This window comes from Bufo bufo, chromosome 7 (assembly GCF_905171765.1).
Source record: "Bufo bufo chromosome 7, aBufBuf1.1, whole genome shotgun sequence".
Lineage (NCBI taxonomy): Eukaryota > Metazoa > Chordata > Amphibia > Anura > Bufonidae > Bufo > Bufo bufo.
The window spans coordinates 94,038,729-94,051,975 of NC_053395.1; the positions used below are offsets into that span (position 1 = coordinate 94,038,729).

The following is a 13,247-nucleotide window of genomic DNA, read 5'->3' on the forward strand; positions in this document are numbered from 1 at the left end:
CTACAGTGCAAGAGCTGAAGGACCTGTGATGACGTCAGCATCATGTGATTAGAGCAGGAGGAGCCAGAGCTCAGCAGTGGAGAGGAGAAATGGGAAGGACCTGTGATGATGTCATCATCATGTGATCAGTGCAGGAGGGGCAGAAGTTCAGCAGTGGAGAGGAGAAGAGGGAAGGACCTGTAATGATATCCCCATTAGGTGATCAGTGCAGGAGGGGCCGAAGCTCAGCAGTGGAGAGGAGAAGAGGGAAGGAACTGTAATGATATCCCCATTATGTGATCAGTGGAAGAGGGGCCAAAGCTCAGCAGTGGAGAGAAGTGGGAAGGACCTGTAATGATATCCCCATTATGTAATCAGTGGAGGAGGGGCAGAAGCTCAGCAGTGGAGAGAAGTGGCAAGGACCTGTGATGATATACCCATTATGTGATCAGTGCAGGAGGGGCCGGAGATGAGCAGTGGAGAGGAGAAGTGGGAAGGACCTGTGATTATATCACTATCATGTGATCACTGCAGGTGGGGACGGAACTCAGCGGTGGAGAGGAGAAGTGGGAAAGACCTGTGATGGTATCACCATTATGTGATCAGTGCAAGCGGGGACGGAGCTCAGCAGTGGAGAGGAGAAGTGGGAAGGACCTGTAATGATATCCCCATTATGTGATCAGTGCAAGCGGGGACGGAGCTCAGCAGTAGAGAGGAGAAGCGGGAAGGACCTTTAATGATATCCCCATTATGTGATCAGTGCAGGAGAGGCCGGAGATCAGCAGTAGAGAGGAGAAGTGGGAAGGACCTGTAATGATATTCCCATTATATGATCAGTGCAGGAGAGGCCGGAGATCAGCAGTAGAGAGGAGAAGTGGGAAGGACCTGTAATGATATCCCCATTATGTGATCAGTGCAGGAGAGGCCGGAGATCAGCAGTAGAGAGGAGAAGTGGGAAGGACCTGTAATAATATTCCCATTATGTGATCAGTGAGGGAGAGGCCGGAGATCAGCAGTAGAGAGGAGAAGTGGGAAGGACCTGTAATGATATCCCCATTATGTGATCAGTGCAGGAGGGGCTGAAGCTCAGCAGTGGAGGGGAGAAGTGGGAAGGACCTGTAATGATATCCCCATTATGTGATCAGTGCAGGTGGGGACGATACTCAGCAGCGGAGAGGAGAAATGGGAAGGACCTGTAATGATATCCCCATTATGTGATCAGTGCAGGAGGGGCTGAAGCTCAGCAGTGGAGGGGAGAAGTGGGAAGGACCTGTAATGATATCCCCATTATGTGATCAGTGCAGGAGGGGCTGAAGCTCAGCAGTGGAGGGGAGAAGTAGGAAGTACCTGTAATGATATCCCCATTATGTGGTCAGTGCAGGAGCGGATGGAGCTCAGCAGTGGAGAATTAATGAGCATGAGAAACCTTGGGAGTTGTAGTCCTCTCTTCTTATACTCCCTCTCTGAATTGTCCTCTGATATCTCATAATAACAGAATGGATATGTTGGGGGTTGTAGTCCTCTCCGGTCAGACTGTGGTGACTAGGGTCCACCAGTAAAATTCATTCTAGGGGCCCACTACACGGATACATGCAAATATTACCCATTCACACAGTGGCAGACAGCAGCAAGACACTACAAGGCAATTTATTATAGGGGTCAGTGCAGCAACTTCAAGAAGCCAGGTGCCTAGAAAAGGGAGACACTGCCTGGCCGCCTCACTGTCTATAAGTCATCTCAGCCACCCAATGCATCTATAATAATACATATTCTATCCAATTTTTTCTATGGATGTTTAGGCTGGTTGAGATGCTGTACACTGCCTATCTATATGAAGTGCGGTCACTCTACTGTGCAATGTGCAAGGGGTGGGGGACTAGGGGTCCACCTTGCTTGGGGCCCACCGGAGGATTCACCTGTACCCCTTTGGGCCAGTCCGAGCCTGCCTATGACTGTCTGTTCAGCACTGCACTCTCTTGTATGTTCTGAAGCACCAAATTTCATTTAAAAAGTGATATCATCCTATGATCCTTTCTTGGGTCGCATTTTCAACAGTTTTTATCCACTCTGTGTTTCTAAAAAATAAACTTTCATTTATCATAAAAACTAATATCCATTCAGTGACAGGGTCTTTTAACTTAGCAATGTCCCTGTCAACCATTCCTTCATGGTCCTGTCACATCTCAGTACCTAGCAGAACTCAAGACGCTACCAAATTACAATGGTAGATTCCCACCTCCATAAGGTTGCCTACCCCTGCTAACATGAACCTGCATACAAAATAAACAGTGGAAAAGTTTTAATCGAGACTATTTGCAAAGTTGCTTCATTTTTGGTTGCATATGATAGGCTCAAAATAATTAGGTACGTTTAAGAATTGTAACAGCGGCTGCTGTGCGCCGCTGTTCCCCTGCTTACCGCAGCGGTCCCAGGCGCCGTGTTCAGCAGTGATCTGCTGCCAGTGTTTCCTTTCAGCCCTGGCCACAGCATGCTTTCTGCTTGTTTCCTGCAACATTTCCTTAAGGGCCAGCACACGTCACTTCCTGTGTTTTATAGGTTGGATCATGTGAACTCGCCAACCAAGCCTAGCTCTCCTGCACATATATAAGTGGCTCAGCCCCCTTGCCAGATGCCTCAGTGTCGAGGTCCTTGTGTCCTGCTAAGGTTCCTGATATACGCTTGTGTTCCTGACTCGTACTTGTGTTCCTGGACTCTGCTACCTGTTTGATCCCTGCCTGCTTGCCTTGGCTCTCCTGCTGCCGAACCGGATTGCCTGACCTGTACCTGTGCCGCCTGCCCTGACTTATTGCCTGTCTGACTTTGCCTCTGCCTCATCCTTTGTTCCTGCACTGTGGCTGCTGGTAACGACTCAGCCTGCTGACAACACCTGTACCTTTCTCAGGTACCTCCTGGTCTGCCTGGACCAGCTGCCTTGTGTGCCTATCCTCCTCAAGAGGTAGCGACCTGGTGTTCCCCTCGGGAAAATCTATCCCCACCAGGGTTACTGTGAAGATCGAGGGGTTCACTTAGACAATGCCCTTAGAGGAAGTAGGACACGTGGCACAGTGGGTTCACACCCGCTGGTTCGTGACAAGAATCTATGGGGCATGTATATGGGTGTTAATATTTTACAAATGTAGAAATACTGTAAGTTTTCCAGATGCATATCATATGTGTACATAGGCATTTGCTATATACTGTACAGTGCAAAATAAAATACAGTATATCAGTATGATTTTATATGCAAGCATAATAAGTCTAAGTTAAATAAAAACCCCAAAGCTGCAGTTACAGTTCTAAAATAACAAAAGAAGGCATATTTCTCCCCTGCAGCTTTCTGTATTGCACTGTAATCCTTCCCACGCTTATTAGTTTTCCTGGTTTTGGTGGTGACGTGCCATGCAAATTATGTCACAGAGGCAATCAACCACCGGCCTCAGCACTCACGTGCCATATACTGCTGAGCCCAGTGATTGGATGCACAATGACCTGGTTTGCACAAGACATCACCGCTGCAGTCAGAAAGATGATGTCATTGGATAACCCAGTTACCAGTAAGCTTTCAGTCATCACTGACTGTAGCTAGGATCAATTGAATTATTTTGTAAACCTCAACTCGCTGCAGTTTTTCAATGTGGATTCCGCACTGAAAATCTGCAACAACACTACAGTACAATGATTGCTCCACTGCAGATATGAGGGCATGCTGCAGGTTTTTAAATCCACCACATGCCTATTATGTCACAGATTTGCTGCACAAGTAACACATTGATTCTTCAGATGATTTTTGTGTCTGGACATACTGTACCCTTAACCACTTTGACTTCTTTTCCAAATTATAGATGTTTACAATACCTGTAGCATCTATCTGTTAATGGAGTTATAACCAGTCTAGGTGTATTGCCAAGATACTCATATCCATATTGTAATCCAGCATTGATCATTTTTGTTTGCAAATGTCCTTCCTGCATAAGAAAATATTAGAAATGAAAAACAATTTTCAAAGAATATCCTCGCTAAGGTATTGTTACTTACTTAGAGCTTCAACAATATTGCATTTATTGCTAAAGAGCACTGTATAATATGTTGGTGAGTTATGGTGGAATTGCAGCAAACTTGGACACAACCTTAAAGGGGTAATCTATCCCATGAAGAATATTTTTAAAGTAAAATTCAGCCTAGGATTAGTTTTTTGTCTTTACACTTAATATAAAAATGTTTATGGCTCCAAAGTTTCCCAACACCACATTAGAATAGTACAACCTGTTGCTTCTGTTGAACAGCCTTTCTGTGTCCACATCAGTAAATGTGCCATGGTGGACATATGCTCAGTTTTGCTTCTCTCTTTGCTTCTTTGAGTATACAGAGAGATTGTTGTGCTTCTGAAGCTGCAGAATCTTCTCTTCTTCTCAGAGCCGAGGCTGACCAAGCAAGGAGGCTGTGTTTTCACATTGTGTTAATGATAATGTTGCAGGTTCTGCCATTATTTCCAATAATTGCTGCAAAACCACAACATTGTTGCAGAACATTGCAGCAAAAAAATGTGACATTAAAGCAATGTGTGAACACAGCCGCCTCGTTTGGTCACCATCTCCTCTAGGAAGCAGAGAAAACCCTGCAGCTTCAGAAGCTCACCATGCCAGGGATTCCTCTGCCCACAAAAAAGAGCAGAGAGAGAGAGGGGCAAGACTGAGTATGTGTGTCCACTTTGGCACATTTTGAAAGGCTTTTCAAAATAAACAGTATGTGGCACTAACATTTTCTAGGAATAGTGTAAATGAAAAAAATTTCACAATTATAGGCTGGATTTAACTAAAGACAATCTTCTTCATGTGACAACCCCTTTAATGTTATGCTATCAGGTAAAATATATTTTAAAGTCTCAAAAATGCTGACTAATAAATATTAAATGCCTTTATTTCCTATTGTTAACAACATTGTTATGCAATCAGCCTTGTTTAATAGAATACATTGGCAGCACCAAAAATATATCATTTGTCTATTGTTCTTTTTGTCCTTAGTTTAAAGGTTTAAGATGTTAACAACTGTTTTCCTATTACTAAAAAATAATATAAAAAGGAAAACTAAACTTTATGGCTCAACTGCATTACGACTCTATTTTGTATGGAGTGGAGGCATAGTACCAGGGGTGTAGGTAGCTACAGGGGGTGCATGGGTACCAGTTGCTAACGAGCCCAGGAGCCTGAGGGGGCTAAAAGACCCTTGTGCCACATAAGAGACCAGCATAATAGAAAAGGCAATGTGCTTCCCTGCCCCTAGCCACAAAGCACTGAGGGAAGGGGGGCCCAAGCTGAACTTTTGCACTAGGGCCCATGGCCTTGGGCTGCGCCCCTGCATAGTACGGCTGTTGTAGAGGTGTAATGAGGCCTCTACTATTCTACTATAGCTCTGTATTCATGCCTTAGTTTCAAATGGAATCTGAAAAAAATGCTGGCCTGTTCCATCTATACAGAGGTATGTACAGAGGTATTCTCCCTAAAAGCACTGTCTGCAGGGGAGGATATGTCTGCTTATATAGCACCAAAAGAAGCCTGTTCCATTTTTTTTTTAACTACTTAAAAAACACCATGTTTTTCTGAAAAATGAGGAAAAATTGCATCGAAATCACTCTACATGAAATCATGCTGAAAGTAAAGTAAAATATTTATGATTAGAATAAATGGAAAGTTATTATTCTGTAAGACATATTAATAATGTATAAATCAATAACTTGTATTTTGTATTATTCAAAAACAAAGTAAAACCTGCCTATTAGTGCTCTGGTAGTTATACGCAGGCATAATGAGCGGCTGTACACCCCATCAGCTAGCTGCAGCCAGTGACAATACTTTAATACTTTGATCACATTCCTACATATAGACAATATACTGGTGGTTAGTATGGGCCTTACATAATCTGACATAATCAAAGACTAGATTTTCCAAAAGACATGTATATTTAGATTTTTATGTCATAAATGGAAGCTCCAGTTTACAGCAATTATTTTCTCACCGCTCAGACTTCCAGGGCTCAGAATCCCATATTCAGTATGCATAGTTTGCATTGATAAATGTACAGAGTTCAGACAAATAGCTTGCTCTATATGGATTTTCACCAATTCCACTGAGATCTGTGGAATCAGCAAAAAATGTATACAGCAAGCCCCTATAAAGAGCATCTGTCAGCAGATTTGTACCTATGAAACTGGCTGACCTGATGCATGTGCGCGTGGCAGCTGAAGGCATACAGTATATGTTGGTACCATGTTCATATGTGCCCGCATTGCTGAGAAAAATAATGTTTTAATATATGCAAAGTGTCTCTAGGAGCAATGGCGGCGTTGCCATTACTCCTAGAGGCTCAGCTCTCTCTATCACTGCCGTACACTCTCCACTTTGACAGGGCCAGTTGTGATGACGTTTTCACTGAGGGCTCTGTCATCCCAAGCGGAGAGCATGCTGCAGTGGCAGAGAGAGCAGAGTCTCTAGGTGTAATGGCAACGCCCCCATTGCTCCTAGAGGCTCATTTTTATTGATACCATTTTGGAATGTGTGTGACTGTTTGATCACATTTTATTACATTGTTTTGGGTAAGAGAAGCAATGAAAAAATGGCAAATTGGCCGTTATGACTCTTTGCTCCGTTACGCCAGTTGCCGTATTGGAAAAATGTTTTTATATTTTAATAGTATGGGCATGGTGATACCCATGATGTTTATATTCTTTGTTATTTAGGTATTTATTTTTTATTATACAGAAAGGGGAGTGATCTAAACTTTTATATTTTTTTATTTTTTTATATATTTTAAAAAATAATTGTAATAATTTTGAAGCTCGTACTTGAGCGTATAAAATTAATTTAAAAATTTTGAACAATCATGGATTTTTAAAATGCATTTATTATTGATTATTGCTCATCTCTTATGTTGGCATGCCACCTAGAGGCCAAAATAAGAATTGCAGCATGAATGCCCTCAGCCTCTTCTGCGAGGCTGAGCGCATTCAAATCAATTACTGGCATCCTCACTGGCCACAGAGGATGCCAGTAACAATCCTTGATCACGGCATGTAAAAGGCTTTAATTACTGCGATCAGCATTATTACACGGTAATTAGCTACAGGTCTCTGAGGTTTTAAACAGCAGAGACCTGCCGGCCATGACGCCCGCCGCACGTGCAAGTGGGCGCCATGTTTGCCTATAGCTGGTAGTGAAAGGGTTAATGATAATGTTGCAGGTTCTGCCATTATTTCCAATAATTGCAGTAAACATTTCAGCAAAAAAATGCAATGTGTGACCACAGCTGCCTCGTTTGGCAATCATCTACAAATGTAAATGAAACCATATACTAAGTTAAAGGAGTTGTCTGACCACTTAAAAAATTTTCAGAATTGTGTAAAATAATAAAACGTAATAAAACGTTAAAAGTAATGCTTCCCTTTTGCTCCCGTTTTGACATTTCTCATGTCCCTGTGAACACGAACATGTAACAGTGCAGCTAATCACAGGCCACAGTTGTGAACCACAGATTGGTCTATATCGAGAGGAACCAGGAAGTATTGGCCTGGACTTACATTTTAAGTGGCCAGATCACCTCTTTAAGTTAGTGCATGGTTTAGTTCACAACTGAATACCAGAGCTGCTTTTCATATAAGAATTAGTTTATGTTCTATGTGGTTAATTTGCTACTATAAATAAGTTTTCCAATTACAGTGCTTTTCGAAATTGCCACAAATCCACCTTAATTTAGCCTGTTTCTGTGTAAACAAAAACACCCATCTTCACTTATAAAATTGTTGAGATATGAAAAAGGGGAAGCAATTATTTTAAATGAAGTGTATCTCCACATTTGTGCATTAATGACTGAATATTGGACTGTGTAAATAACAGTAAATGTGCTTTCTACACATTTTTCATAATCTTTCTTCATCTATATTTAAACACTGCTTTCAAATTAAGAGGCGATCTCAGATGAGCTTTGCAGTCAAGCAAAATGACTTTACAAATAAATATCAAACCATATTTACACATAATAAAGAATTGTGACCAGGGAAACAAAGTGCCATTTGAAAGCAATTTAGCTTAGCGTAATTATTTTTTAATTACTTTCCTCTTTAATCTAAGTAAAACTGTATTTTCAGTTCTTAAAATAATCATGCAAGTGATCAAGCTCTAGTTATTTTTTCTAGTACTTGATATTCAGCATTTTACGACTGTAAAAGGATCATTACACACTGCAAGCATCATTTTTTAACTTTAAATATGAAACAATGCAAATGAAAATCTTCATCACGTACCTCCCAGTAGTATCGCAGTTGGCTTAACCATTCAAAATCATTTTCATCACTAACTTGTTTTTTAACAAGAGCTGCAAGAACATCCCTTGAGTGGACATCTAGGACCACAAGAGCCCCAAGAGTCACCCGGTTCTGCTTTGATAATGTTCCACGCACAAGGGCAACAATATCATCGATTTGCTTATTGTTTTGTGCCAGGTAATCTTCAAGAGCCTAAAAACATTAAAACATGACCAAAATAACATGATGCCCAATTGTTAATGCAACGTCATTACAATACTTATGGTTTAGGCCTCATGCACACGACAGTATTTTTTCACGGTCCGCAAAACAGGGTTCCGTTGGTCCGTGACCGTTTTTACATCCGTGGGTCTTCCTTGATTTTTGGAGGATCCACGGACATGAAAAAAAAGTCGTTTTGGTGTCCGCCTGGCCGTGCGGAGCCAAACGGATCCGTCCTGACTTAAAATGCAAGTCAATGTGGACGGATCCGTTTGACGTTGACACAATATGGTGCAATTGTAAACGGATCCGTCCCCCCATTGACTTTCAATGTAAAGTCAGGAGTTAATATACCATAGGATCGGAGTTTTCTCCAATCCGATGGTATATTTTAACTTGAAGCGTCCCCATCACCATGGGAACGCCTCTATGTTAGAATATACCATCGGATTTGAGTTAGATCGTGAAACTCATATCCGACAGTATATTCTAACACAGAGGCGTTCCCATAGTGATGGGGACGCTTCAAGTTAGAATATCCTACGAACTGTGTACATGACTGCCCCCTGCTGCCTTGCAGCACCCGATCTTTTACAGGGGGCTGTGATCCGCACAATTAACCCCTCAGGTGCCGCACCTAAAGGGTTAATTGTGCGCATCATAGCCCCCTGTAAGAGATCAGGTGCTGCCAGGCAGGAGGGGGCAGACCCCCTCCCTCCCCAATATTATATTCATTGGTGGCCAGTGCGGCCTCACATCTCCCCCCCCCCTTGTTAAAATCACGTTCCGAATCCCCCATCATTGGTGGCCAGTGCGGCCTCACATCTCCCCCCCCCCAGTTAAAATCACGTTCCGAATCCCCCATCATTGGTGGCCAGTGCGGCCTCACATCTCCCCCCCCCCCCCCCCAGTTAAAATCACGTTCCCCCATCATTAGTGGCAGTGGAGAGTTCCGATCGGAGTCCCAGTTTAATCGCTGGGGCTCCGATCGGTAACCATGGCAACCAGGACGCTACTGCAGTCCTGGTTGCCATGGTTACTTAGCAATTTTTAGAAGCATTATACTTACCTGCGAGCTGCGATGTCTGTGACCGGCCGGGCGCTCCTCCTACTGGTAAGTGAAACGTCTGTGCGGCGCATTGCCTATAGCACAGACCTGTCACTTACCAGTAGGAGGAGCTCCCAGCCGGACACAGACATCGCAGCTCGCAGGTAAGTATAATGCTTCTAAAAATTGCTAAGTAACCATGGCAACCAGGACTGCAGTAGCGTCCTGGTTGCCATGGTTACCGATCGGAGCCCCAGCGATTAAACTGGGACTCCGATCGGAACTCTCCACTGCCACCAATGATGGGGGAACGTGATTTTAACTAGGGGGGGGGAGAGGTGAGGCCGCACTGGCCACCAATGATGGGGGATTCGGAACGTGATTTTAACTAGTGGGGGGGGAGATGTGAGGCTGCACTGGCCACCAATGATGGGGGATTCGGAACTTGATTTTAACTAGGGGGGGGGGGAGATGTGAGGCCGCACTGGCCACCAATGATGGGGGATTCGAAACGTGATTTTAACTGGGGGGGGGGGAGAGGGGAGGCCGCACTGGCCACCAATGAATATAATATTGGGGAGGGAGGGGGTGTGCCCCCTCCTGCCTGGCAGCACCTGATCTCTTACAGGGGGCTATGATATGCACAATTAACCCTTTAGGTGCGGCACCTGAGGGGTTAATTGTGCGGATCACAGCCCCCTGTAAAAGATCGGGTGGGCCAGGCAGCAGGGGGCAGTCATGTACACAGTTCTCAGTATATTCTAACTTGAAGCATCCCCATCACTATGGGAACGCCTCTGTGTTAGAATATACTGTCGGATATGAGTTTTCACGAAGTGAAAACTCATATCTGAAAAAGCTTTTATGCAGACGGATCTGCGGATCCGTCTGTGTGAAAGTTGCCAACGGCCACGGACACGGATGCCAATCTTGTGTGCATCCGTGTTTTTTCACGGACCCATTGACTTGAATGGGTCCGTGAACCGTTGTCCGTCAAAAAAATAGGACAGGTCATATTTTTTTGACGGACAGGAAACACGGATCACGGATGCGACTGCAAAACGGTGCATTTCCAGATTTTTCCACGGACCCATTGAAAGTCAATGGGTCCGCGAAAAAAAAAGGAAGACGGCACAGTGGCCACGGATGCACACAACGGTCGTGTGCATGAGGCCATACTGTGTGAAAAATAACTGTTATAGACAATAAGAATTGGACTGATAAATTACATTTCATGTATCACTTTATCATCATTAATCTGTATATCTAAAATGTGTTATATTCAAACTTTTTCCTAAATTTACCTATGCACATGTCATGGTCGACAAGTTCACATGCAACACAATGTAAACTGGTTTAAGAAAGTCCATTGAACAGAGCTGGGGTAAGTTTATACACGTGGGGGAATTAATTTTTTCTGAAGTCCCTGGTTTGTGAAACAAATTGTGACTTTTTGGCATTTGTTGCAACGCTTGACACTATTTAAGAAAGTGGGTGGTGGATGGGCCATAGTTTAAATAATGTACAACAGTTTTCTGATGCAAGTTACACCTGAAACCTTAGCCAGTTAGCAGCTAGCACATCGGCCTGCTGAGATGCAGCAAAATTATTAAGAGGCATGTGCCTGTTAATAAATTTAGTGCATCTCACACCACAAACAACACAGTGCAACAATGATTTTGCTACTGAGAGAAAAAGATGTGATTTATACTAAAATGAGCGCACTGATGATTCGAAATATGAACTCGGAATTTGCCTGACACATCTAGATTTTAACCCCGTAAGGACCCTGGGATTTTCCATTTTTGCATTTTCGTTTTTCAATCCCCGCCTTTCCATAGATCTAACTTTTTTATTTTTCTATTCACATAGCCTTATGAGGCCTTATTTTTTGTGGGACAAGTTGTACTTTCTAATGGCACCATTTACGATTGCATACCATGTAATAGGAAGTGGGAAAAAAATTCCAAATGGGGTAGAATTGGGAAAAAACGCAATTCTGATAAAGGTAATTTTTATTTTTTTTACACTGTACACTATGCGTTAAAATTTACCTGTTATCTTCATTCTCCAGGTCAGTAAGGTTACACGATACCACACTTATATAATTTTTCTTGCGTTTAAATACCAAAAAAATTTAACCCTTTGATGGAACAATTTTTTTTTTTTTTTATAACCATATTCTGACCCCTATAACTTTTTTTGTAGTTATGTGTATGGGGCTGTGTGAGGGCTAATTTTTTGCGGGACGATCTGTTCTTTTCAGTGATACCAATTTGAAGTGTGTGCGACTTTTTGATCACTTTGTATAAAAAATTATTGGGTAGTTGAAGTGAGAAAAAATGGTAAATTGACTGTTTAAATTTTTTTTCCCGTTACGCCATTTGCCGTATGCCATTAATTTTGTTGTAATTTAATAGTATGGGCATTTTTACACGCGGCGATGGCCATGATGTTTATTTTTTTTATTGTTTAAATATTTTTATTTTAATGAAAGGGGGCTGATTTGAACTAGGGACATACGCCTATTTGATCGCCTGGTGTTGCACTTTTTGTGATGTAAGGTGACCAAAATAGATTTTTTTTACACCGTTTTTATTTTTATTTTTTATGGTGTTTATCGGACAGGGTGGATCATGTGATATATTTATAGAGCCGGTCATTATGGACGCAGCGATAACTAATATGTGTGGGTTTTGTTTGTTTTTTCTGTTTTTTATTATAAAATAAGGGGAAAGGGGCGTTTTTTTTTCTTTTTTACTTTATTAATTTTATTACTTTATTAATTTTATTAAAAACACTTTTTTAAACTTTTTTTTCGTAACTTTATTTCTGATGTTCACTTTTGGGGGTCTGATCCCCTCTGCAATACATTACAATACATCTTGTATTGTAATGCATTGCCTGTTAGTGTATGACACTGAGTCATACACTAACAGGTTGCCTAACAGGCTGGATCTCCTCAGCACCTAGATGAACGCCACATTGTTAAATTGTTGCGGATAGTCTCCATGTGGTTGCCTGCTGACTTACAGGGGTCAGGGACGCTGGTATGTAGCACCAATGGAACAGACAAACTTGTAGTCAATAACAGGCCAAGATCAGGACGTAAGGCATAGGATCAGTACAGTGGACAGCAATGGGTCAGGTCAGGCAGCAGAGAGAGTTAGGCCCCTTTCACACGAGCGAGTATTCCGCGCGGATGCGATGCGGGAGGTGAACGCATTGCATCCGCACTGAATACCGACCCATTCATTTCTATGGGGCTGTGTACACGAGCGGTGATTTTCACGCATCACTTTTGCGTTGCGTGAAAATCGCAGCATGCTCCTCTTTGTGCGTTTTTCACGTAACGCAGGCCCCATAGAAATGAATGGGGTTGCGTGAAAATCGCAAGCATCCGCAAGCAAGTGCGGATGCGGTGCGATTTTCACGCACGGTTGCTAGGAGACGATCGGGATGGATACCCGATCATTATTATTTTCCCTTATAACATGGTTATAAGGGAAAATAATAGCATTCTGAATACAGAATGCATAGTAAAACAGCACTGGAGGGGTTAAAAAAAAAAAAAAAGTCATTTAACTCGCCTTAGTCCACTTGCTTGCGTAGCCGTGATTCACCATGGTAAAAGATCATGTGACGTACCATGTGATGACCGGAGTGACATCATCCCAGGTCCTTGAACTATAGTTAATGCTCACC

At 42.7% G+C, this 13,247-nt stretch overlaps 1 protein-coding gene across 1 annotated transcript in view; it reads right to left on the minus strand.

The window, feature by feature from the left end:
* Positions 1–13,247, minus strand: part of DNAH7 (dynein axonemal heavy chain 7) — a 574,291-nt gene that overhangs the window by 456,614 nt on the left and 104,430 nt on the right. The window contains exons 21-22 of the mRNA XM_040440176.1: positions 8,273–8,485; positions 3,835–3,944 (exon numbers count right to left, since the gene is read on the minus strand). Coding sequence (XP_040296110.1) covers positions 3,835–3,944; positions 8,273–8,485 — 323 coding nt within the window. The remainder of the gene's footprint in view (positions 1–3,834; positions 3,945–8,272; positions 8,486–13,247) is intronic.